Consider the following 24,225-nt stretch of genomic DNA (forward strand, 5'->3'; position numbering starts at 1 on the left):
CTTATAAATCAAAGTTCTGGCTGCTGAAAGAGATGTTCAGCTGGCAGGGCTTGGTTTATACATTTTTATCAACACAACTAATATACTACTTTTTCCTAAAGAAAATAAATAAATAGAATTTTTTTTTTTCCCTACCTTTGTCTGGTTTCTGCTTTCCTCATCTTCTCATTCAATTCCTTCCATCCACTGTGTCTTCTCTCTGCAACTTTTGGCAATTCCTGAAGATGCTTTTAAGGACTATTTTTCCAGATGTGGAAATGACGTTGGGGGGGGGGAAGTATATACATAGGGAAGGGGAGTACTTTGAAGGGGACCCAATAGAATAAGCTGTAAGATTATTTAATAAATTTTTATAAAATCAATCCTGGAACTTTTTGAACAACCACATTTAACTCATAAAGCTGATTTGAACGCTGCTGCCAGCCCTGATGAATCTAAACCTTACAATATATTGAATCTTACCATGAAACTGAAGTACTGTGGTCAAAATGTGTTCTTTTCTATAAGTTTTGATTTATGAACTGCTTTGCTATGTCAAAAAAAAAAAGGAGTTGTATCAAATACATAAACCACCACAAAGTTTCTACAAGAATGCATGTTGCAATCAAAGGAAATCCTAGAAGAGAGAAGAAAACATGTTGAAATATATTGGTCTGGAAAGGGTTACAAAACCAAATCTAAAGCTCTGGGTCTCCATCTGACCATAGTAAGAACCAATGGAGAAGTATTGGAACCCTACTACTAATCATTTCTATAGCACTGCTAGATGTACGCAGCCCTGTACATTTAAATATTCAATAGACAGTTCCTGCTCAACAGAGCTTACAATCTAATCAAGCAGACAAACAGGGCAAGTAGGGAATTTGGAAGTTTCTCAGAGAGGGAATGATAAAACACATGAGTGCTTAACTCCTAACTCCCACTTGCAAAGCAATCTTGAAAAAGTGGGCTTTTAGTCTAGATTCAAATACTAGTGGAGACGGAGCTCAACATATGGACTCGGGGTAGTCTGTTCCAGGCCTACGATGCAGCAAGAGAGTTGAAAGTAGATGAGAAGGGTACAAATTGGAGAGACTTATCTGATGAGCAGAGTTCCAGAGTTAGAGGAGAGAAGAGAGGATAGAGATTGGGGAGCTGCCCAGTGAATGCATTTGTAAATCAATAAGAGGAGTTTGAACTATATGCGGAAATAGATAGGTAGCCAGTGAAGTGACTTTGGGAGAGGGCTGATATGAGCATAGGGACTCTTGACAATATAAGTCATGCAGCAGAATTTTGAACGAATTGAAAGGGAAAAAGGAGATGGAAGACCTATGAGAAGCAAGTTGCAGTACTTACGGTGATAAGGGTTTTGGTAGTGTGCTCAGAGGAAAGGTAAGATTTTGGTTATATTAAAGAGAAAAACAGTGATGCTACTTTCCACATTACTTTCCAGCCAGCCTGCCCAAATTATTCCAAGGGTGCAGTGACAACTCCTTTTAGGAAATTGCAAAATATCCCAGAAGAGCATGCTTGTAGTAGTCAGTTTCTGGCCAGCTCAGAAGAGTCCATAGAATATGTCCATGCAGCAATACAAAAACATGTGCGTTCCGTGTCACCGGATATCATCTTCAGACAAGAAGTTCTCGTTCTTCCCCCCCCCCCACCTCAATCCCTGGGACTGGTATTAGACATACTGAAGCCCCAGTGCAGAAATTAAGGAGGGGCAACCCCCTCACCACTTCCTCTCCAATTTCCCCACTTACCAAATGCCCTCCCAGCATTTCTCCCTTCTTCCTGCCCCCCCATCCAGAATGTCCTTCCCTAAGCCCCCTTCACCTGTAAAAGTGGAAGAAGCCCAGCAACCACCTTGCATTTTTTTACAGACGAGTGGGACTTCATAACTGGGTGAGAAGAAAGGAAGGACATCCCAGCCCACAGGGGCCCCCTGGAGCTGTGCCTCCACCCTGAAAGGGCCTATAGCAGTGTATTGCAAACTGTGTGCCACAGCAAGATTCTGGGTGTGCCGTGAGATGCCAGCTAACTGCTACAGGACATGCCCCTTGCAGTGAGAGGCAAGTTCTGTAGGCAGTCAACTGGTGCCGGCACTTCTTCTTGCAGCACCCCCCACCCTCACCCCTACTGGTGGCTCAAGGCCCTGTCTGGAGGGCCTTCGCACATGCACGGACATCAACGTGATGACATCAGGCATGCATGTGATGTCATCGAGTTGACATCCATGCATTTCCGGATGCCCTCCAGCCACAGGGTTTAGTGTGCCACGGCTTCCCAAAGTTTGCAAGACACAGGCCTACAATCTGTCCTGTGGTTATGGTTCCCTCTCAAGCCTTCTACAAAGAAGAGTTATCTGAGATTCTTCAATAGTAATTATTGCTCCTAAAGATAGTGCAGCCAATTAAGTTTTGAGGGCAATTACTTTTTCACATTGGCTGATAATGGGAGTTGGATAAGCAGCTATTACCTTGACACAGAAGGCATCCATCCTACCCCCACCACAACCTAAAGCTCCATTCTTGGCTTAGAGGCACGTGGCATGTGTTTTTATAAGTTTGCTCCTTCATAAGTGTGTTGCAAATTGGAATCCCACAAAATACAATTGTCGATCTTTAGGTGCTCTGCCTTTCCCCAAAACATGCACAGCCGTGTTCCTGCCCATGTTCTTCAGTTCTCCCATTGATCAGTTCATTTTCCAGCCCCCACATGCATGCTACCCCACTTGCCTTTGATTACATGAACCTCTTACAAACTGAGGCTCGAGTTCTGAAAGCTAGCCTTAGTTAATGGTATGGTGTACTGCCCCCCTCCAATTGCCCTTCATGAGTGGATTCTGAATAAGAAACCTCACTCTGTTGTAGCATGCCGTGCAGTTTCCTATTACAGAATTGTATATTTGGGTGCAGTTAATTGATCAGGAATCATGGGTGAGAATGGTGTCTCTTTTGCGCTCCTTATCATTCAGAAACGGTTGCAGAATTTAAAATATTATCTTATCACCATAGCCTGCCTGTTTCAAGCTTACAACCTTCCTGATGACAAAGCCTTCTTGAGTCCTGCTTTAAAATGAAATCTCTTAGCTAAAGTGATCAGCAGATTTGCAAGCTTCTGGACACTTCTGTTTTTTTATCTAATGCAGCCACCTGAAAGGGACAGATGAGCTGACCCTTTCAGTGAGAAGCAAAGTGGAAGTGCCCTGTTTATGATGAGCAGGATGTTGGTACACATTGGGAAATTAGTGTATTTAATCTAGTGTCTGGTCCAGGTCATGGCACTGTCTGGCTCATTTATATTGCAAATGCGATAAATTCACCTTCAGGGAAGAGGGGATAGAGAAACCCAAGGTGAAATTTTCTTTTTTCTTTTTGAATAATCGCCTTTTCCTTAATATACTATATTGAACTGTGGCTTGATGCCCCAGGAGCTCATGATCTGACAAGTGTTCAAGGGCTCAAATGTGAACGTATTCATGGTACCAACAGATAATTAAGGTATTTTGGGCTAGGAATGGGTTCATTTGACATTGCTCACTTGCCTGTTGCATGCTATTTGGCTCCCCCATGCCTTCAGTGAGAAGCTGTTGGGTTTTTTTTTTTGGCCTTTCACCCACGCTTGGGGCGGTATGAGGAACCAGCTGATAGATCAGCATGGAATGCTATCGGGTTCCTGGGTAGGCGGAGCCACCTCCCCACACACCAGTCTTCGTCGCTGTCCTGTGGTTGATGCAACTCGGGCAGGGAAATTGCTACAAGTGAAGTCAGACTTTTTAAAGGTGGGGGCCTGCCTAGTCAGCAGGCTGAGGCATAAAGATAGCAGTAGTATTGAACTCCTCTCTCTTCCTTACTTCATAAGTTGACTTTCTGGCTGTCTGGTTCCCAGTCGTTCTCTGTATAAGAGAAATGCCGTACATGCCCAGTCTCCTCTTGAGAAACATCTGCATTTATGAACCGGGCATTGGAAACAAACAAAAAATCCTGAGCAGCTGCTTTCTCCTGGTATTTACGGTACTTGTTCTCTGTCGTTGACAGGAGAGAAGAGTGAAGATCCCTCAGCAGCTGGCCCGGGGTCCGAGTGCCTTTATTCCTGTTGAGGAGGTAAGCCATGTAGAAACTGTTTAAAACTTTCTTAAACCAGTCTGTTACACTCTTACTCCACACATTACTCTGCCAGAAATAAAGGATATCTTCCCTCCCCACCCCTGCCTTAAAACTGTTTGGTGATTTGGGATGGTGCCTGTATTATCTAATTTGAAGTCAACCACCTTTTTTTTTTGGAAACAGTTTAAGTGTGACATTACTTGGAAGCAGGAAGCTGCTGGATCCTGGAACGGAATATTTCCTTTGATTCATGTTCTCAAATTTTTAATATCTAAGTAGTAACTTAACCCCTGGAGATCCTAAAGCCGTGGTGGGGAATAATGACATGATGGAAACTACTGAAATGGGGGAAGGGGTATCTTTAAAAGTGGTAGAGTAGACTAGTTAAAAGCAGCCAGGCTGAGGATTGGGGAGCCCAATTCAAAAACCTCTCCAGCTCTTTTATGGCTTTGGGCAAGTCACTTTAACTCTTGTTGCCTCAGCTTCAAGTTTATATTGTAAACCTTCTAGCGATGGGGAAATGCATTCAGGTGCCAAAACTTGTCATGCCTGTTAGGCGGGGAGAGGAGGAGAGAAGATGGATTTCAGTGCACTGGATGGCTGTTAGCTTTTGATCACTTTTACATCTTATTTTTTAAATATAAATTTTAGAAAATTGGGATTGATAGCTAGTATACTTTATGTAGAGAGGTGGGGGAGGAGCATGCTAAGCTGTATTCCTTTCTCTTCATCCCCCTGGAATAAATTCCAGCGGAGGGGTTTGACTCTACAGATTAGAAGTCTCTTTCAAGGGCAACTTCAGTTCTTGGTTAGAGAATGACACGGGGAAAAAAATCTGTCCCTTGTCACCGGACCACCATCCCCTTCACCGCCCCGTCCCCGCAGCATCCACCCTTCCCTCTCGCCACCTCACCGCCCTTCAGTGGTCTGAGAATTTCTCTGCCTCCCTCCCTCTTACCTTCCCTCCTGCTGGCCAAATCTATCTCCCTCCCTCCCCTTACCTTCGGTGCTTTAGAAAAGAAACTGATGCTGGCGAAGCCTACAGTTGCATGTGTGGGTGGAAGCTTCTCCTCTGACACAACCAGAAGTTATCAGTATATCTCGAAGATAAATAATTCCTCTAATCTTTAGATGTTGTATATGGTTGCATACAGGGGTGTGTGTGTGAAGTCCCCTCCTTTCCACATGTTTCATAGGGTTCTTACAGGCAGAAGGAATATTTAAGGTAGGATAATGCACTTCTAGTTTAGAGTTTGAGGGTGCAGTTCCTAGAGAATATGAATAGAATAAGTCAACTGGACCACACAAAAATCTGTTCAGATTCTGCTTGTGGAAGTTTGCATTTGTGGCTTTGTGTGTTATCCTTTCCCCTTGGTTAAAATGAAGAACCAGTAGCTGATCAGTTGACTGCTCTTGTCTTGGTTGTTATGGTAGGAGTCCAGTTTGTCTCCATTTGAGAAACCCAGCACAACTTGCTAGGAGTCCTATTTGAGCCCAATGTGGCTTCGCAGAACATTTGGCTGAATGCTTTTGTCAGTTGTTACCAAACCTAGTTCTGGAGGCATCTCAGCCAGTCAGGTCTTCAGGATATCCACAAAGAATATGCAAATCTATTGTGAATAGCCTGAAAACCTGACTGGCTGGGGTTCCTCCAGGACTAGGTTTGAGAACATGAAGCATATGAGTTACAACCAAAGAGATATATTATGTGATTTTGTGGTGATTTTATGTAGGTTTTATATTATAACCCACTTAAATTCTTGAGAAAATGAGGTTTTTTGGTTTTTTTTTGAGATCTTGCATTAAAAAAAACACACCATACAATGCTTACTCTTTGCAGAGAGCCCATTAATCCCAGTCTTCCTTATTTTGGGGGGGTAGTGCAGGCTACTGGCATTAACTCTGCACAGAATATTCTACACATATGCTGGAAAAGAACCTAAATTTATCCTAAGCAAGACAAGAGCTCCATTTAATGTGTTGCAAGCTGACCTTGTAAGGAACAGTGAACCTTGCTGTATGTAGTCTTTTAATTTTGGATCTTCTTAATACAGTAAGAGTGTCTCTCAGGGTCATTTTGCTTTCTGTACTCTTGCATCATACATATGAATGCTCAGCAAAATCCTTGAATTTATCATGGAATGAATACATGTTTGGAAAACTTGGGTGCATTTGTTTTTAGGGCTTTGTTTTTGTTTTTTTTTTAACTTTAGGCTTGCTTTTTTATTTGCTTGAAAGTTTTGTATGCCATCTCCTTCAGTCTCTGCTCTGCTGGTGAGTGGTGAGTGACGGCTCTTCCACTTAGCTCTAGGTACCAAAATTTAAATATATTGGCTACCTGGGACATGTATTGGTGTGTGTACTGTGCCTGAGACCATAGTGTGTGTTCAGATTTTGCAGGACGGGGCCGAGAGCTCCGACAGACGGATTTTCATTGAGGCGTTTGTGGCAACAGGCAGAGTGGACAATATTACTATGGTGATGGGGCTGCATCCAGAGTACCTCAACACCTTCTGGAAGACCCAGTACCACCTGCTGCAGATGGATGGTCCGTTACCATTCCCAGAACGCCACTATGTTGCCATTATGGTAAGTGTTTTTTAGGGAGGAAGAGAACCAGTTAATTTTCTATAAGTATCATGAGGACCATCACATGTATGGGGTCGGATGACGGTCTGAGCTCTCTCAGTTTTGTCCTAGAGTTTGTATACAGCACCTTCTCCTTTCCCATCTGCAAGCCTGCCTTAGAAATCTATTTGATAAGCAGGGTTGGCATGTTATAAATCTTTAAGCTGGGAAGAGAGATCTTTTGGGTACTTGAGAGAACCTTGTTCTAAGCCCTAACTTGTTTTAAGCTGAATGGGCCTTTCCCTGTTCCTCTCACTTCGCTATCCTGTGTGTGTACTCGTATTCTACTGTCTATGTGGTAGTTGGGAGAGGCACTTAGTCTTGGACAGTCGAAGCCGGAATAATTTTTCGGTTATGACACATGGGTGTTGCAGGTTCTGATGTCTGCCAATGTGGCTTTAAAGCCCCTCAGTCCTTCCCCGCTAATTTTTCTGTATGTAGTGAGCCATAAATCTTGTCTGCTTCTTGGAGCTGACCTTTTTGAATCTGACCCCCGCTTTATTTTTTCATTAGGCGGCTGCTAGACATCAGTGTTCTTACCTGGTGAGTCTTCACATAGCAGAGTTTCTGCAGGTGGGTGGAAACCCTGTCTGGCTGCATGGGCTGCAGTGTGCGCCACAGAAACTGAAGAATCTGAATGAGATCAACAAGATTCTGGCACATCAACCGTGGCTTATAACCAAAGAGCATATCGAGGTGAGGGGGGCTGGGCTGGGCTGCACTGCACCTCAATGTCCTGATAAGACTAGGCATCTCTTAGTACTGGTATATTGTACTGGTATTTGTTTTAAATACACACAGCATTGAGAAGTCTTATTCGGGTTAAACTTTAGCATTGGAGATGGACCTTACTGGCTATGCACAGGTTTATTTTCTTTTTTTTTTTTCAAATTGTTGCAGGCTTCTTTTTAGGGTTGATAATTGTTAGATTTTCAGTGTGGATCTGCTACCCAGACACGATTGCATTATTTCAGGCCTTTGGAAGTTATCAGTCTACAATGGGGATTTGTTTGGCTCAGGGCAAGGTCATTTTTATCCCTACCAGCCTTTGCGTAGTTCAAACATTGACGCCAGTAAAGAGGGAAGGCATTTTTCCTCCACTGAGCTTTTGGATAATCTGGTGCCATGAGCTTTCATTTACAGTTATACCCAGGTTTTGTTCCCCCTCCATAAATCATGTGGCCCCATATTTAATAAATGGTGCCTTAAGTTGGGTGCCAGTAGGCAGTGGCACCCTACTGGCGTCTAACTTAACTGGAAAATACCGTGAAAAAAAGATTAAAAACCTAATGACGCCTGCATTGTAGCTACAGAGGCACTTTGACGCCTAATGCCACTGTAGGCATGAGGCATCGTAAAAGGCCTCTGTAGCAATGATTCACATGAAAGGTAGGTGCCAGAAACATAGGTCTTGAAAACCCTGGCCTACCTTTCACGAAGTCGTGATTCTATAAATGGCAGTGTTGCATGATTGAAAACGTGACAGGCGGCCACTGACCACGGCGCCATTTATCGAATCTGGGCCTTGGTGCTGTCACTAAAACAACCGTCCTCTGTGTTCTTCGCAGCTTTGTTCCTTGAGTTCTGTCAAACTGGCCTCTTTTTTTTTTTTCTGGCTCTTCCTTTACCAGCTGAACTCTATAATTACTACATATATGGGGTTTTCCAGTGCAATAGGTGAGAGATTCTAGACCAGGGATCTCAAAGTCCCTCCTTCAGGGCTGCAATCCAGTCGGGTTTTCAGGATTTCCCCAATGAATATGCATTGAAAGCAGTGCATGCACATAGATCTCATGCATATTCATTGGGGAAAACCCGACTGGATTGCGGCCCTCAAGGAGGGACTTTGAGACCCCTGTTCTAGACAGTAGTTATTTCCCCATAGCTGCATGCTGCTGCAGAATGAATCCAATCAGAATTTTTCACTCTGCCTCTGTTGTACTTCACTGGGTTTTCTAGCTCCACCTTCAGTTCTTTCCTTCTGCATGCATGCCTGCATGAGTGTTGGTTCTGCTCTCCCCATTTTATTATTTTAATTTTATATAATTTTGTCCCCTTTTTGGGTAATTTAGTGCTGGGAGCAAATTTGAAGCTCTGCCTGCTTGAGATTTCAGACTTCAGTCTAGCTGACAGGCCAATCCCACTTGGTACCTGTTAACCAGCCTGCTTAGTTTCTCTGGAGCTCAGGGCTGTCCCTGAGGTGGTCTTACCTCCTCTCCTGTTAATCAGGGGTCAAGCGCAGACTATTGGGGGTGCCTTTAGGAGGCTTTTTGAGTCTCACAGGGTGCTGGCTGCATTGTCATGCCTTCGCCCATCCTGGTGTGCTTTCAGTGGTTCGCAGGGGTGAATGTGTAGTCAGACATAGGAATCTGACTGGCAGCCCGAAGATCAGCTTTCCAGAACCATTCCCAGCATTGTGGCAGTGAAATTTCTGATCCAGCTACTGTAAGAGAGATGAAAGCAGGTTGCAGCACAGCTTCTCAGGTCATAGTGAGTACACAAGTTGACAGCCTGTGAGAAATATTGGGGGAGGTTTGAAAATGGGATTTTGAGGGTTTCTGGATGTTCCCTGTGTTCCCCCCCCCCCTTCTGAAAAATCCTAAAATCACTGGTCTTTATTTGGGAAGTGTGAAAAAATATCATAAGAACATAAGTTGCCTCCACTGGGTCAGACCAGAGGTCCATCGCGCCCAGCGGTCCGCTCCCGTGGCGGCCCATCAGGCCTATGACCTGTGAAGTGGTCTCTGACTATTCCTATAACCTACCTCTACTTCTATCTGTACCCCTCAATCCCCTTAACCTTTAGGAATCTATCTAAACCTTTCTTGAACCCCTGTACTGTGCTGTGGCTTATCACAACCTCCGGAAGCACGTTCCATGTGTCCACCACCCTCTGGGTAAAAAAGAACTTCCTAGCGTTTGTTCTAAACCTATCCCCTTTCAATTTCTCAGAGTACCCCCTTGTACTTGTACTTCCCCACAGTCTGAAGAATCTGTCCCTGTCTACCTTCTCTATGCCCTTCAGGATTTTGAAGGTTTCTATCATGTCTCCTCTAAGTCTCCATTTTTCCAGGGAGAATAGCCCCAGCATTTCCAACTTGTCAGTGTATGAAAAGTTTTCCATACCTTTTATCAGTTTAGTCGCTCTTCTCTGGACTCCCTCAAGTACTGCCATGTCCTTCTTGAGGTACGGCGACCAGTACTGTGGCCAAATTTCTTGACAGTAGCCATCTTGGATTTTTAATGATATTTATTTATTTTTTCTAAAGCTCCCTGCTTCTTCAAAACTGCAAATTTTTCCTAGAAACTTGCTAGGATGGAGTCCTTGGGCTCTCCTCATATTGATTCTTGCCAGGATTAAACAAATTTACTATGTTTACAGCGTTATATTGTGCTGCAGCTGGGGGGGAGGGGAGAGGAGGCACAGCAGCATCATCATCCAACTTATCCTCTTCCCTGCTGAAGCAGGTGACCAAATGCTCAGCTAGCCTGGCGGTGCGGCCTTCATGACTTTCAGGGCTTGGTACGACTGGTAATTCCATCCTGCCAGGCTCTGAATCCTTTGCAGCTTAAACGCAAATTTGGAGCCAGATACTTCTGGTAATTCCATCCTGCCAGGCTCTGGATCCTTTGCAGTTTAAACGCAAATTTGGAGCCAGATACTTTCTTCTGACTTTTGAAATTTTTGTGGTCAATCTCATAACTAGTATTTTCCCCAGCCACCTCCATGGTGTGTCTCGGTGGCGTTGCTCCTTTGGACACGTCCTCACTTCACCCGGTCGCTGTGCTTCCGCTGCCTGACCTTGGTCTGAGGGATCCTAATGCAGATGACTTTGCTTGCTGACCCCTTATTTGCTCTCTGAGCCTTGTAATCATGGTCCTTAAGTATGGCTACTAGTTACAGCGTAATGAGTGATACCCCAAATCTCCCTCCCAACCCCCCAAAAAACAAGGGACTGTCTGTGCTGTCTACAGAGCAACTGTAGAGAACACAGCTGTTCCACAGTGATATATGGCATTGCTATTGAGCCATATCTCAACAAAATTTCTCCAAGATTTTTGCTGTATATCAAAAATAAATAAATGCAAATAAACAAAATGTATGAACATACTAATCTAAATATAGGTGTAAGTGCTCAGTCACCAACCATATAGTGTCATATGAAATGCCAGCTTTGGTTGTTTTAGAGCAGTGGTTCCCAACCCTGTCCTGGAGGAACACCAGGCCAATTGGGTTTTCAGGCTAGCCCTAATGAATATGCATGAGAGAGATTTGCATATGATGGAAGTGATAGGCATGCAAATTTGCTTCATGCATATTCATTAGGGCTAGCCTGAAAACCCAATTGGCCTGGTGTTCCTCCAGGACAGGGTTGGGAACCACTGGTTTAGAGGGACCATCATCGCACTTTGAGAGTCCCTCTACCTGCCCTCCACAAATAGTTGTATAAATATAGAATGAGAGTTTATAATGGCAACAAAAGCTCTGATTGAATTATCAACAGTCATTTATCTGTCTTTGGCGACATTCCATATAGAGGCAGGAGCTTGGCAAAACAAACCAAATTCGTGATAGAAGTATATCCGTTTCAAGTGCTACGAACACGGAGTTCACAGGTTTCATAGCACTTGAAACGGATAGACTTCTATCACGAATTTGGTTTGTTTTGCCAAGCTCCTGCCTCTATAGGGAATGTCGCCAAAGACAGATAAGTGCGATGATGGTCCCTCTAAAACAACCAAAGCTGGCATTTCATATGACACTGTATGGTTGGTGACTGAGCACTTACACCTATATTTAGATTAGTATGTTGTTCATACGTTTTGTTTATTTGCATTTATTTATTTTTGATATACAGCAAAAATCTTGTGGAGAAATTTTGTGAGATATTTTGCAATACAACACAAGTAATTTATTATATAGCTCCTTTTTTCGAGTTAGTACATTGCTATTGAGCCACCAGATGGGCTCTAGATTTCATTTTAATAGTTGTAGTTGTCTTTGCATTGTATGCTTATGTCTCTTAACCCTTTATACCCAACTAGTGTTTTAGCCCGTTAACATTAACGGGTGCTAGACGGAAACCGGCCAGGGCGCCTGGCTGCAACTGTCCCAGTCCACCTTAAAAGGCCACCTCCTTAAAAGCCCACCTCGGCAGCGACAACTCCCACTTGCCCAGAGGTCGATGCGCGCAAGCCCCAAGGGCTCCCTTCGGCTGCGCTTGCACCCCACGTCTCCTCCTCATTGACATGGCGGTCTTGCCGCCGCTCCCCCCCTGTCCCCGGCGCTGACCCCCCTGCTACCAGGCATGGATCCTAGACACTCGAGTCGCCGACTTGGAGCGCATCTGAACTTTGGCCGTGTGTGGTAAGCGTGCATGCGCAATCTGTCGGTCACGGAACTACAGATCAGGCAACACGGCGGTGCGAGTGCGCATGCGCGCTTAGCGTTTTATTATGAGATTATGTTTTGTTGTTTGTATGTGATATAGTAGATGACAGCAGACAAAGACCTGCATAGTCCATCCAGTCTGCCCAACAAGATAAAATCATAAATATGATGTGTTATGTTTTTGACACCCTTTAGTCCGGTTGGCTACTATGACAGCATGGGGTTCTTTGCATCACAGCAGCATTTTTAGCACTTAGGGCCACCTGTTAAAGCCACGGGACGCCTGTGTTTCTGCAGTATACTTCCTACCGCATAGTGCAGATCAGAGCCAGCACCAGTACTAGTTTGCAAAGGCAGCTAGTGTAAAGTCCTTTGTCTTATCTCCCCAGGCACTGCTGAAGACGGGCGAGAACAGCTGGTCACTGGCAGAGCTGATCCATGCACTGGTGCTTCTCACACATTATCATTCGCTGGCATCCTTTGTCTTTGGCTGCAGCATCAACCCAGAGATCGATCAAGAAGGGGGGCATGCTTTCCGTCCACCATCTCCCCACAGCTGTGATAGCAGCCCAGCCTCTGAGGATAGCATGAGCAGCAGTAATAGTGTAAGTGTGTGGCTGAGGGGTTGGCATGGCCTCTCTTGTTTTTGTTTGTTTTAAAAGGGGGCTAAAGATATGAAAGGACTGTAATTGGATTTCGATTATGTAACTTTTTAAAATTAGTATATGCTCTTAATCTGCTTTGAATCCTTTTGGTTTAGAACAGAGTTTAAATGAGTTTAGATTTATTTGATTGGCCAAAGGAAACTCCAGGCACTTTATACATTTTAAAATAAATACAGTAAAATGAAAAGCAGAACTACACAACTACAGTAAGATCCACATGAACCCAGATGTTGCGCCAGATGTTAGTGACCCCATATATATACTCTAGAGAGCTGCTACGTCTGACTCTTAAGTACTCCATTTCTTTTCAGACATGTAAAATGTACTTTTCTTTGGTGGGGATGAGAGGAGATTGAGCTAACAGAAGTAGTGTCCCTTTTTTTTTTTTAGTTCAAATATTTTTATTTATTTTATATGATAAATTAACAAGATACAGATATTATCTAGGACATGAAACAATCCAACTGTACAAATCATTGGTGATATATACAAAAAACAAAGGGAAAGAAGATTTATATGTATCAATATAAATGAAGTAATACAACCAATTATCTCATGTTTAATATATATAGCAAGGTCAGTACATACATTATCAGTAAAGGATATACAGAGAACTTTCAATGAGCATCACATATTAACTTAATCTTAAAAGAGGCAATCAATATATATATTGTGCAGTATATTCTGAAATACTATTTGTCAACGGTCTAAAACACAGTAAGTTTGGACAGGGCTCCAAATTTTAAGGCATGAGCTGGTGGATTGATTTTCTACAATCATCCTTTCAAATTTAGTAGTGATTCATACCATGAATTCTGGCTTGGATAAGTTCTTCCAGCAATGCAATATTTTTTTGATAGCCAAAAACAATAGGATATTAAACAAGCGAGCATTGGGTTCTGAAAGAGGTTGTGTGAGGCCCTGTTGTCCAAGTACAATAATTTTGAGATGTAACGGTTCGTGAATCTTTATATGGAGAAGATGGTGTTCCAAACCTTACCCCGACACCTGAACTCAAAGAGTCAGACCAACATAACTTCCTTTTATTGGCCGTGTCCTCCCTAAGATGCCGGGTAGCGCAAGAGAGAGTGTATTGAATAGGCTTGCACAACAGTACTGACTACTATCTGTGGCTCCCAGGGCCCAGAAGCTATGCAGGAGGTGGAGGCGCTGATGCAGCGGATGAAGCTGTTGCAGGAGTGCCGACTGGAGGAAGAAGCCAGCCAGGAAGAGATGGAGACTCGTTTTGAAAAGGAGAAGAGGGAGAGTTTACTGGTAGCTCCATCGGGTGAGTATATGGTACAGGGCAGAAAATGGCAAGTATGACCGCTGAAGGGGAATGTGGGGAGTTTAGTATAATACTGTGCTGTCAGACCTTTTAAGATTGATTTGGGGCGAAAGGGAAGTATTACTTAACCCTCCATTGCTTAAACTGGGAATGTCACTACTCCTGGAGCTCACAGCTTAATCTGACTAACTCACCTTGAGCTACTACTGAAACTTCAGTCTGGTTCCAGTTGCAGCCTTCTATGGGATATGAAGCTTAATTTCCATAAGTTAGTAGGGACAGGAGAGCAGAGCCATGTGTTCAAAATAGTCACTTAATGATAGGTCTGGTCCTGTATGGTTCACTGACTCTAAAGGGTGAGTGTCTCATCAGACATCTAGACTAGAGAATGACACGGGGACAAATTTTTCCCCATCCCAGTCAATTATTTTCCTGCACAAGCCTCAAAAACTTTAAAATCATAAGTGTTCAAGGCTTGTGCACAGCGACAAAACTTGTGGGGACGGGGAAATTGAGTTCCTGCAGGGACAGGGAACAACTTGTCCCCATGTCATTCTCTAATCTAGACCCTCCACAATTAATTTACACCCCTTAATCTTGGGAGCTGCGTCTCCCATCTGTATAGGATTTGTGATGACCCCTAGCATGGGAGTGCTTAAATACTAAAATAAAGAGGAGGAGTTAGGATCAGAAGAATTTCTGTCCCCGCAGGACTGTGCTGGGGAGGGGGCTTGTGTTTAGCTGCTCAGTTCTTCTCTCTTTGCTAATTAGCATATTCTGTTCAATAGATATCATGGAACACACTCTTTCACCAAACATCATGTGTTTTGTGGAAGACCCAGAGTTTGGATACAAGGACTTCACTCGGCGAGGAGAGCAAACCCCACCTACCTTTCGAGCCCAGGTATCTGTCTTTTCAGGTGCTCTAGCACTTGGTGTGTTAGAGCTGTGCAAGCTCTCTTTGCTCACATAATCTTTCTAATGGCAAATGTGCTCGACTGGGTGGTTGTTATAACAATGCAGGCAGGAAACGATGATCACGGCTCCTGAACTCGCGTTATAAAGCATGAGATGGTCAATCAGGACACACCTGTATTCTTGTTGCTGGTATCTGGATTTGATAACCACCTGCTTCTTTGGTAAATACTTTAGCTAAGCTCTTGGAGCCCTCTCTCTTCCTCTGTCATCTAGATGTAGCCTACATGATTAACTCGGCACAGGAGACATCATCTTATAGCAGGGATTCTTGGCCAGGATGAAGACTATAATTTGAATTTGTTTGCTCTTTAGTGTATGAAAGATTGGTTTGGTCTCTTGTCAATACGGGCCTGGAAGGTCTTGGGTTAATGCGTGTCTTGTTTTGACTTCATGTTTTGTGTTGGGTTTTTTTAAGGACTACACATGGGAGGACCATGGCTACTCCCTAATAAACCGCTTGTATCCAGATGTCGGCCAACTCCTGGATGAGAAGTTCCAGGTGGTTTACAACTTGACTTACCACACCATGGCCATGCACAGCGGCGTAGATACCTCCATGCTGCGTCGAGCCATCTGGAACTACATTCACTGTGTCTTTGGTATCAGGTAGGTTATGTGCAAGTCCAGAGACCTGCTGTTCATATACTGTCTTACCAGTGTTATGTTTCTAAAAAGATGTGTTTTGTTTTATTTACTTCTGCTCAAAGTACTGTAGTGATGACTTCATTTTGTTCACAGAACTGGTAATATAGGCAGTCATGGCTCAATATGTAAAGCTGAAAGGGTAATCCATTGCAATCATTACCTGTACTGGGCAGACTGCCCTCTGTTGCAAGGGGTGAAAAAATGTTGCGATTATACAGTAGTAAATAAATCGCCATCAGCTTGTCTGACGTAAGTCATTTCAAATCCACTTGGGTGAACGGTGAGCAGACATTGCCAACTGCAAGCTGTTTGGCCTGACAGTGGGCTCGACAACCTATGTTACCACCCTCTGTGGTGTTAGTAGTTGGTTTAGGCTGGAAGGTCTACCACTGATGACCGCTTCCAAAAGGGTACAGAGCTGACACTGTTCAATCAATGGCTTTCAGCAGCTTGATGCCACATTTTTCATTCCAGTTCCATTCTCTTACCAGCCATGCTGTTTTTGGAGAACTTCTTCAAACTTCCCCCTTTTGTATTGTTTTTTTTAAGTTATCTGCTGACTGGCAGGCTTCTCCAGAACTGGTTTCACCCAGATTCCTACAAGTCTATACATGCTGAAACTAGGATTGAGCACCAGTCTTCCTTATGAAGAAAAATTGAAATCACTTTCCAACAAAAAAGACTGAGGTGGTTTAACAGGAGAGTAAAAATGGAAAAAGAAAATTCCTGCTGTATAGTAGTGACTGTGCCATTTTGAGACACTTTATTTGTAAACTCGTGTGTGTCTGTTCAAGGACAGGGTTGAAAAGTGAGTAAATTGTGGGTCTCATTAAATGCTTGGGATGTCCCTAGGTTTACAGCCAAGCAAATGGAACCTTTCCAATAGAAACTATTGGTGTCAGGTCAAAAGCGCGCCGGGACAAAGGTGCGCCCAGACAATTGAGTGCAGCGCGGAGGCGTGTGCCGCACAAAATTACTGTTTTTTACGGCTCCGACGGGGGGGGGGGGGGGCGTGGGGGGGAACCCCCCCACTTTACTTAATAGACATCATGCCGCGTTGTGGGGGGGTTGTAAACCCCCACATTTTACTGAAAACTTCTTTTTCCCTGTTTTTAGGGAAAAAGTTAAGTTTACAGTAAAATGTGGAGGGTTACAAACCCCCATAACGCCGGCGCGATGTCTATTAAGTAAACTGGGGGGGCTCCCCAACAAAACCCCCCGTCGGAGCCCCTAAAAACTGTAATTTTCTTCGGCGTGCGCCTCCATCTTGCGCTCAGTTGTCGGCGTGCGCTTTTGTCTTTCGCGGCGTTGTCTATGGACTGAAACTATTGCTGGAGGGGGCAATATTCGCCTGAAAACAGCATTATAACACTTGCTAGAAAGAAAGGGACAGCTGCAATAATACCAAAACAAATTCTCAGATAAGATAATATTGATGTGATTTGACTTAGCAGTTGGTTTAGATCACCTGAGTAAAAAGCAAATTCATCAGTAAAACATGTACTGAAAAGTGCTACTGGCCCACCTGTTTGCAGCGTGTGCGTTCTAGTGCAGTGTTTCTCAACTCTGTCCTGGAGTACCCCCTTGCCAGTCGGGTTTTCCCTGAAAACTCCAGGACTGAGTTGAGAAATGCTGCTCTTGTGTCTTTGTGAATCCAGCATCGGAGCCTCCATGCAGCACACGGGTGGTAAAGAAACTGGGAGGAATTCTGAAGGAACCTTATTAAGAGTGCTTCCCCTGTCTTGCAGGTATGACGACTATGATTATGGAGAGGTGAACCAACTCCTGGAGCGCAGCCTGAAAATCTACATAAAAACAGTGGCCTGCTACCCTGTGAAAACCACTAAGAGAATGTACACTGGCTTCTGGAGACACTTTAGGCATTCTGAAAAGGTGTGTAAGTGTTGGCACATAGTGTGTCTTTGTTCTCTTGCTGAGCACACTGTTGCCCAAAGTCTGTGTGTACACAACTGCTGCCCTTAGGCTCTAAAGAAGTGATTCCTTAACCGGTGCTGGGTGACCCTCAACCAGTCAGATTTTTGGCATATCCACAATGAATATTCATGAGAGAGAATTGCAAGCACTGCCTCCACTGCATGCAGACTTCTCTCATTAATATTCATCATGGATATTCTGAAAATCTGACTGGCTGAGGGTCACCCAGGGCGGATTTGGGAACCACTGCTGTAAAGTCTGTCCCTTTTGTAGGTTCTCTCCCAGTCCCGTCTTCTGGAGAGACATTTCTGGCTCACAGTTGGGTGAAAATTTATGCTAATGTAAAAAACAAAAGGAATTGACCCCTTTCTTTTTTTTTTTTAATTTCTTTATTCATTTTTTCATATTACAACAAGTGTATCAGAAAAATACATATAATCTTATAAACACACACTTGATTTTCCTTCATGAATACTTTAAGTACAATATATCATTCATATTCATATTTATAATGTTTTACATAATATGTAAATCATTTAATATGTATGACAAATATAAATAAAATAACCCCCCCAAGCCCTCCCTTCCTATTTCAGAAAATTTAACCTAATACTTCAAAATGCATTAATTAATTCATACATCTGGGTGAATTGACCCCTTTCTATTGCAAATGCAAGCAGTGTCACTTCCAGCTCACCACACAATTGTTTCCCTCATATTCACCTTTATAGGACCCCTGAAGAAGACTTTGTCGAAATGCGGACCGTGTTGGGTCCTGTATCCCTAGCAGACTAGGTCCTTTAAAGCTTTATGTGGATGATTTCAGTGTACCTTTGGAACTTTGACACTTTCAAATAAAGTCCATTTAGGAACATCGTCACTCCACAGAGTTTTTTTGGCTTTCTCTGAAAATTATACTAATGTGCCACAGTAGGAAATGATCCGTCATGTGACTGACTGCTTCTATCTCTATCTCTAGGTGCATGTGAATCTATTGCTGCTGGAAGCCCGAATGCAAGCAGCCCTTCTCTACGCCTTAAGAGCCATCACTCGCTACATGACTTGAAGGAGCATGGGAGACCAAACAAAGAGGATGCCTTTTGGAGCCTGAGTTTGAGCAACTACTCTCAGTTGCCATGTTGTTGCCTCTTGGGACTCTTGATATATCGGGCGGCAGTGGAGAGAAATCATGCTGAAATCTAGGCCTGTCTCAAGAAGCTTGCTCTTCACTCTGTACCAGTATTCCCAGTTGATTTAGTCTAGTCAGATTGGGCTGAGCCCTCCCTACCCAGATGTTAGATTCTACTGCCGGCTGGCTGGCATTGATAGGGAAAGCCTTAATGTGGGATTGTGCCCATTGCCTTTAAACTGCTGAAGGACCTAGCAGGGAATACCTATCCTGCTGCTTGTCTCTATGAAGAGTATTGTGTTAAAAGAACTGGACTGCAATGTGTTGTGACCCACTGTTACCCTTTCCTTTTGTTCCCATGGCATTTTGGACCAAAGAGTGTCATCTCCCACCACCACCCCTAGGCCCAACTCATATGGGACTTCTCCGCACCAAAGACAGCGTTTGATGCTTCATTTGGCCCAGTCTCCTTGTTTTGGGTTCCAGTTAAATCATCCTGTTTGACATACTAGAAACACTGGGCAGTGCCCAGCAATGAGGCAGATATGTTGGCACCAGCAGAAACTTTAAGATTCTTTTCCCTTTTAATTTAAGTGTATACAAGTTAAAATACACCGGTTTGTCTACTTATACACTGGGGCTTGGAAAGGTTTATGGTCCAGCCCAGAGTTCTGTATGAAGGCACAATGTGTCTTCTCTGAGAGAAGATTCTGTTGCCCCTTCATATTGAGACTAACCCAATTTGGTTCCAGATGAGTTGGGACCAGTGGTTTGGTGGTGGGAAACCTGGGAACCATTCCTAGTTTGGGCTCCTCTTGCACCTGGAGATGCTTCTGCAGCAGATCAGTATAAGACACTGCTATTCAGATCCTCGGTGGCCAAATCGATTATTTTATGGTTGCTAACAATGGCCTACGGTTGTCTTGCATGGAGCTGCAGCAGTATCCCCAGCTACAGTTTATTCAATCAGCACTTAAATATCTCACCAGTAAACAAGGATGAGACTTGATGGCTGTGTTCACAGAACTCGTCTTTGTGCCTTCACCCATGACCCCTCTTCCTAGCTTCCAGTAGAGAGAGGTTGTCCTATAGGCACATGACTGTAGGTCAGGCTTTGTTGTGCACACTCCCTTTACTGAAACCACAAAGCCAGGCCATTTTTGCACAGTGAAAGAGCTACAAGTTGCCCTTATGCTGTTTGGGGGGGAGGGATAAGACTGGTGCTCCAGAGAGGCAGATGTTAAAATTTGTGTAGAGGGACTTCATCAGCCCCACACCTGTTTGCTGCTTGATGAATGATTGTGGCCAAGGATTCTAATTCCTTCTCGGACCAGGCCACAGAAAGCTGCTTAGTTGTGTGTGCGTGACTGTCTGAGGTTAAATAGGCCCCTCGATCAGAGTATGTTTGATTACCAGATGCTTTCTCATGGTAGGGAAGGATTGGGGATAAAGAGGGAGGAGCTCTGTCTCACCAGCATTCACAAATATCCTAGAATAAGCATATTTCCATAACAATTTTCAGGTAGGCTTTCTGAGCTTAAAATGTCAGCTAACGCTCTTCTACCTGCTCAGTGGGATTGGGAAGAAGGGAGGGAGGAACTCTTTACCTGTTTGTCATATTTCAATCCCTTTTCTCTAAGGACAGATGCTTACATTTAGCTATGGTATGAAGCCTGATAATTGTCAAGCTAAATACAGGATGCCTTGTGGCTGCAGGTTCAGCTGGGACAAGGCCAGTTGGATTCATGTTGGTGGGACAGGGAAGAACGTAAGATTCTGACCTTAGGTTCTCAGGTTCTCTAAGTGTGTGGATTCTGCTGCACTGGAAAGCAGGAACTAGGCTCTTTCTGGCCCGATAGAATCCACTTTCAAAATTACTTTAATTTTTCTTTAACTGTAAATTTTGCACCTGTGCATACCATACCAGAAATCCCTGCATACAAGTTGTCTTCAGAAATCTCATTTTGTATTTGGCATTTAGAATCCTGCCTCATTTGGAAGATGTAAAAACTGATAGCGCCCAGCCAGACTGGCTTTAAAGAAAAAAGTGGTTGAGATGACCAGAAATTAGCAACTTGGGCAGGGGAGAGAAGAGGAAAGCCTGATTTCATCAGAGGGACACAGAGTTTACAAACTGAAGATGTGAAAAATTGAGTTTATAAGCTGGTACTGAACAGTCCCAAGTATTTCCAGACTGAATCAGTACAAAATTTCTATAGTGTTTTACCATAACCTATCAGAGAGCACACCCCCCAACTCTTTGTTTTAAGGAGGAGGAATAAGTGCAAAAGACAGGCTTGGTTGGTGGGAGGAGAGATGCTTGTGGCCTTATGTACAGTTGAGTATCCAAGTTTCAGCCTGGATGATATTGGAATTAAAGCTGCAGGGCATGAGTCTGAGGAACCCACTCCACCCATTGGAATTACACTATGACTAAGTGTTTCTGGATACAGTTCTCTTTAATTTATTTTTAATTTTTGTGTTTATATTCTCTCCCTCACACTCTTGTAGCTGTTGGAAACACTGAGAAGGTTTAGGAGGGTTGTGTGTATGTGTGTGAATTTGTACTAATTCTGTTCAATTAAAAATAAAGGTTTTTGGGTGTTTTTTTCCACAATGTTGATTTTTTTTTTCTTAAAGTAATAATAGGTCTTGAAGTACAGGGACCTACTTGGAGCTCCCTATTCTCCAGCAGGTCAAGCACTGTAGCATTTACCCTTTATCGATTTCAGAGTCACTTAACACTGAACTTAAAGTGTCACAAAGAAACAGACCAGTGGTTCATCTTGTACTTAAAAATATCACAAAGCTGGCATCCCCATAAAGGTTTCAATTTCTTGAAGCATACAGGTCAAGGCATTGGTCTTACTTCCAAAGGGAGCCACTTTTTAGAATATCTTTGAATATTCTTGAGAGGCTTGCATGTTTATTCATTAGGGATATCCTGAAAACCTGAGATGCCCCTTGGATTGGGCTCTTATCACCTTGAGCCTATAAGGAAGGAATGAGGTGGTTATGATTTGTGGAGAGAATAAGACCTTTAACATTTAGCTTTTAGTTTTAAGCTAAAGCAAACTTGCATGGAGAAGAGTTACAAAGAAAAATAAGAGCAAGAGGAGCAACGGAGAAAAGTCCCAAAGACTCAGTTTTTACAAAGAAGTGATTATGCCATCTTGAAAAAAAGAGGTAAATTTTTTTGTCGCTAGCTGAAGTTAACAGCTCTCATAGCATGACCTAATGCATTGTGCTGCTAGCTAGAATGGATGGAAATTTCATGGAGATACACCAGGTCAAAAGTCCAGAGAAGAATTAAGATTTTCATTGGTGGTGTGAAGTATGATGGATCACATCTGTTAATCTCATTAATGTCATGGTATGGACAGAACTAACTCGTAGCCTAAGGCAGTGGTTCTCAACCCAGGGGATACAGTCCTAATTCTCCGATTCTGGAATGCAAATGAGGCCATTAATATTAAAACCAGGCATCTGATCGAATCCCTAACCTTGCACATGCCAGAATCTGGTCGGTAGGACCGACCTGGAAAACCCAGGCAGCAAAAATAAGTCATAGAACAGTGTTGTATGTTACAACATATAACAATACATACAATATCATACAACAATAAAACATCTTAATAGATAATATCTGATGTAAGTGAGAGGTGGAACATAAAAACAGATAAGATAAGAGTAATAGGTAGAAAATAAGGGATTAACTTAAAGAAAATTGCATGTAAAATCATGAATATGATCTCAGCTAAGGTACATAAGAATAGCCTTACTGGGTCAGACCAAAGGTCCATCAAACCCAATAGCCTGTTCTCATGGTGGCCAATCCAGGTCCCTAGTACCTGGCCAAAACCCAAGGAGTAGCAACATTCCACATAGAATCTCAGAGTAAGCAAGATTCCAAAACGCTAAATAGTAGCAACGTTCCATGTGAAATCTCCAAAGAGCAGCAACATTCCATGCTACCGATCCAGGGCAAGCAGTGGCTTCCCCCATGATAGGTTTGGCTAAACAATTCTAGTTACAGTATGTGCCAATGGGTGTTGGTCCTTATACAAAACAACAAGATTGTGGAACAGATTTGTAGTTTAATAAACATCCAAATAACTTAAACAATCTTAAAAACAATCCCCAATGGGTGTATACAGTCACAAGTGACCTACAAGATAGAAATCAAATGTATAAAATACGACACAACACGAGCTGTTTCAGCAAAGTAAAAATGCCTTCCTTGGGTCTTATGGGTCCTTGGCTGTTTTAAATAAAACAACATAAGTCACAAATCTAAGTAGCTAAGAGTAGAGAATGACAAGGGGACAAATTTGTTCCCGTCCTGCAGGAGCTCAATTTTTACATCCCCACAAGTTTTGTCACTGTCCCTGCCCCATTCCTGTAAGCTCTGCCTTAACCGCAGAAGTCTCGGACACCTTATGATTTTAAAGTGTTTGAGGCTTGTGCAGATTAAGATGGAGCTTAGGCATTGGTGGAATGAGGCATTATGACATCACAGTCAGAGCTCTAGAATGTTGCTACTTATGATTTTAAAGTGTTGGAGGCTTGTGCAGATGAGGACGGAGCTTAGGCATTGGTGGAATGAGGCATTATGACATCACAATCTGAGCTCTAGAATGTTGCTACTTAGGATTTTAAAGTGTTGGAGGCTTGTGCAGATGAGGGCGGAGCTTAGGCATTGGTGACATCACAGTGACCTCTAGAATAGTGTTTTTCAACCTTTTTACACCTGTGGACTGGCAGAAATAAAAATTATTTTGTGGATCGGCAAACTACTAGGACTAAAATTTAAAAAACCCGTTTCCGCCCCATCTCCAAGCTCGGTCACCTCAGTAACTATAGAAAAATAGATAAATGTAGTGCAAAATATAGACAGCAAATATAAATTCTCAAAACTGATACGGTTTGATCACTAAATTGAAAATAAAATTATTTTTCCTACTTATGCTGTCTGGTGATTTCATGAGCCTCTGGTTGCGTTTCCTTCTGTCTTTGTATCCTTTCTTTCATTTCTTTCTTTCTGCACTCAGGCCCAAGAATTGTCCCTTTCTATTCTCTCCCTCTTTCCTTCCTATGTCCTTAGTGCCCCTGGTGCCTTCTTCTCATATCCTTAGTGCCCCCAGTGCCTCCTTCCCATGTCCCTCTCACTGCCTTCCACACTTTGTCCCATCCCCACCCCCAAAGCCTGCCTGCCTCCTTCCCTCCCTGTCGTGCAAAAAAAAAAAGGCCTCCCTCCTTCCTTTCCCTGGGTCGGCTGCTCTTTCTGCCCTGCTGCTGCTAAAGCCGATAGGAAGTCTTCTTTCCAATGTCAATTCTGACATCAGAGGATGTTCTGGCCAGCCTTTTAACTAAAGATTTTTTATGACTTTTTTGTTTTTATATTTAAGACATCCAAGGACCCCATAAGATCCCTGAGGAAGGCATTTTTACTTTGCTGAAACATGGCTCGTGTT

At 43.3% G+C, this 24,225-nt stretch overlaps 1 protein-coding gene across 2 annotated transcripts in view; it reads left to right on the plus strand.

Annotated features, from left to right (window-relative positions):
* The window catches only part of SESN2 (sestrin 2), a 51,098-nt gene extending 29,730 nt beyond the window's left edge, over window positions 1-21,368 (plus strand). For both annotated transcript variants that reach the window (XM_033955402.1, XM_033955403.1), the window contains exons 2-10: window positions 4,023-4,088; window positions 6,483-6,680; window positions 7,233-7,415; window positions 12,501-12,716; window positions 13,917-14,064; window positions 14,853-14,968; window positions 15,458-15,648; window positions 17,436-17,580; window positions 18,602-21,368. In XM_033955402.1, the coding sequence (XP_033811293.1) occupies window positions 4,023-4,088; window positions 6,483-6,680; window positions 7,233-7,415; window positions 12,501-12,716; window positions 13,917-14,064; window positions 14,853-14,968; window positions 15,458-15,648; window positions 17,436-17,580; window positions 18,602-18,688 (1,350 nt within the window). In that variant the 3' untranslated portion in view covers window positions 18,689-21,368. The remainder of the gene's footprint in view (window positions 1-4,022; window positions 4,089-6,482; window positions 6,681-7,232; window positions 7,416-12,500; window positions 12,717-13,916; window positions 14,065-14,852; window positions 14,969-15,457; window positions 15,649-17,435; window positions 17,581-18,601) is intronic.
* The last annotated feature ends 2,857 nt before the right edge of the window (window positions 21,369-24,225 follow it).

The sequence above is a fragment of the Geotrypetes seraphini genome, chromosome 8, assembly GCF_902459505.1.
Source record: "Geotrypetes seraphini chromosome 8, aGeoSer1.1, whole genome shotgun sequence".
NCBI classification, from domain to species: Eukaryota; Metazoa; Chordata; class Amphibia; order Gymnophiona; family Dermophiidae; genus Geotrypetes; species Geotrypetes seraphini.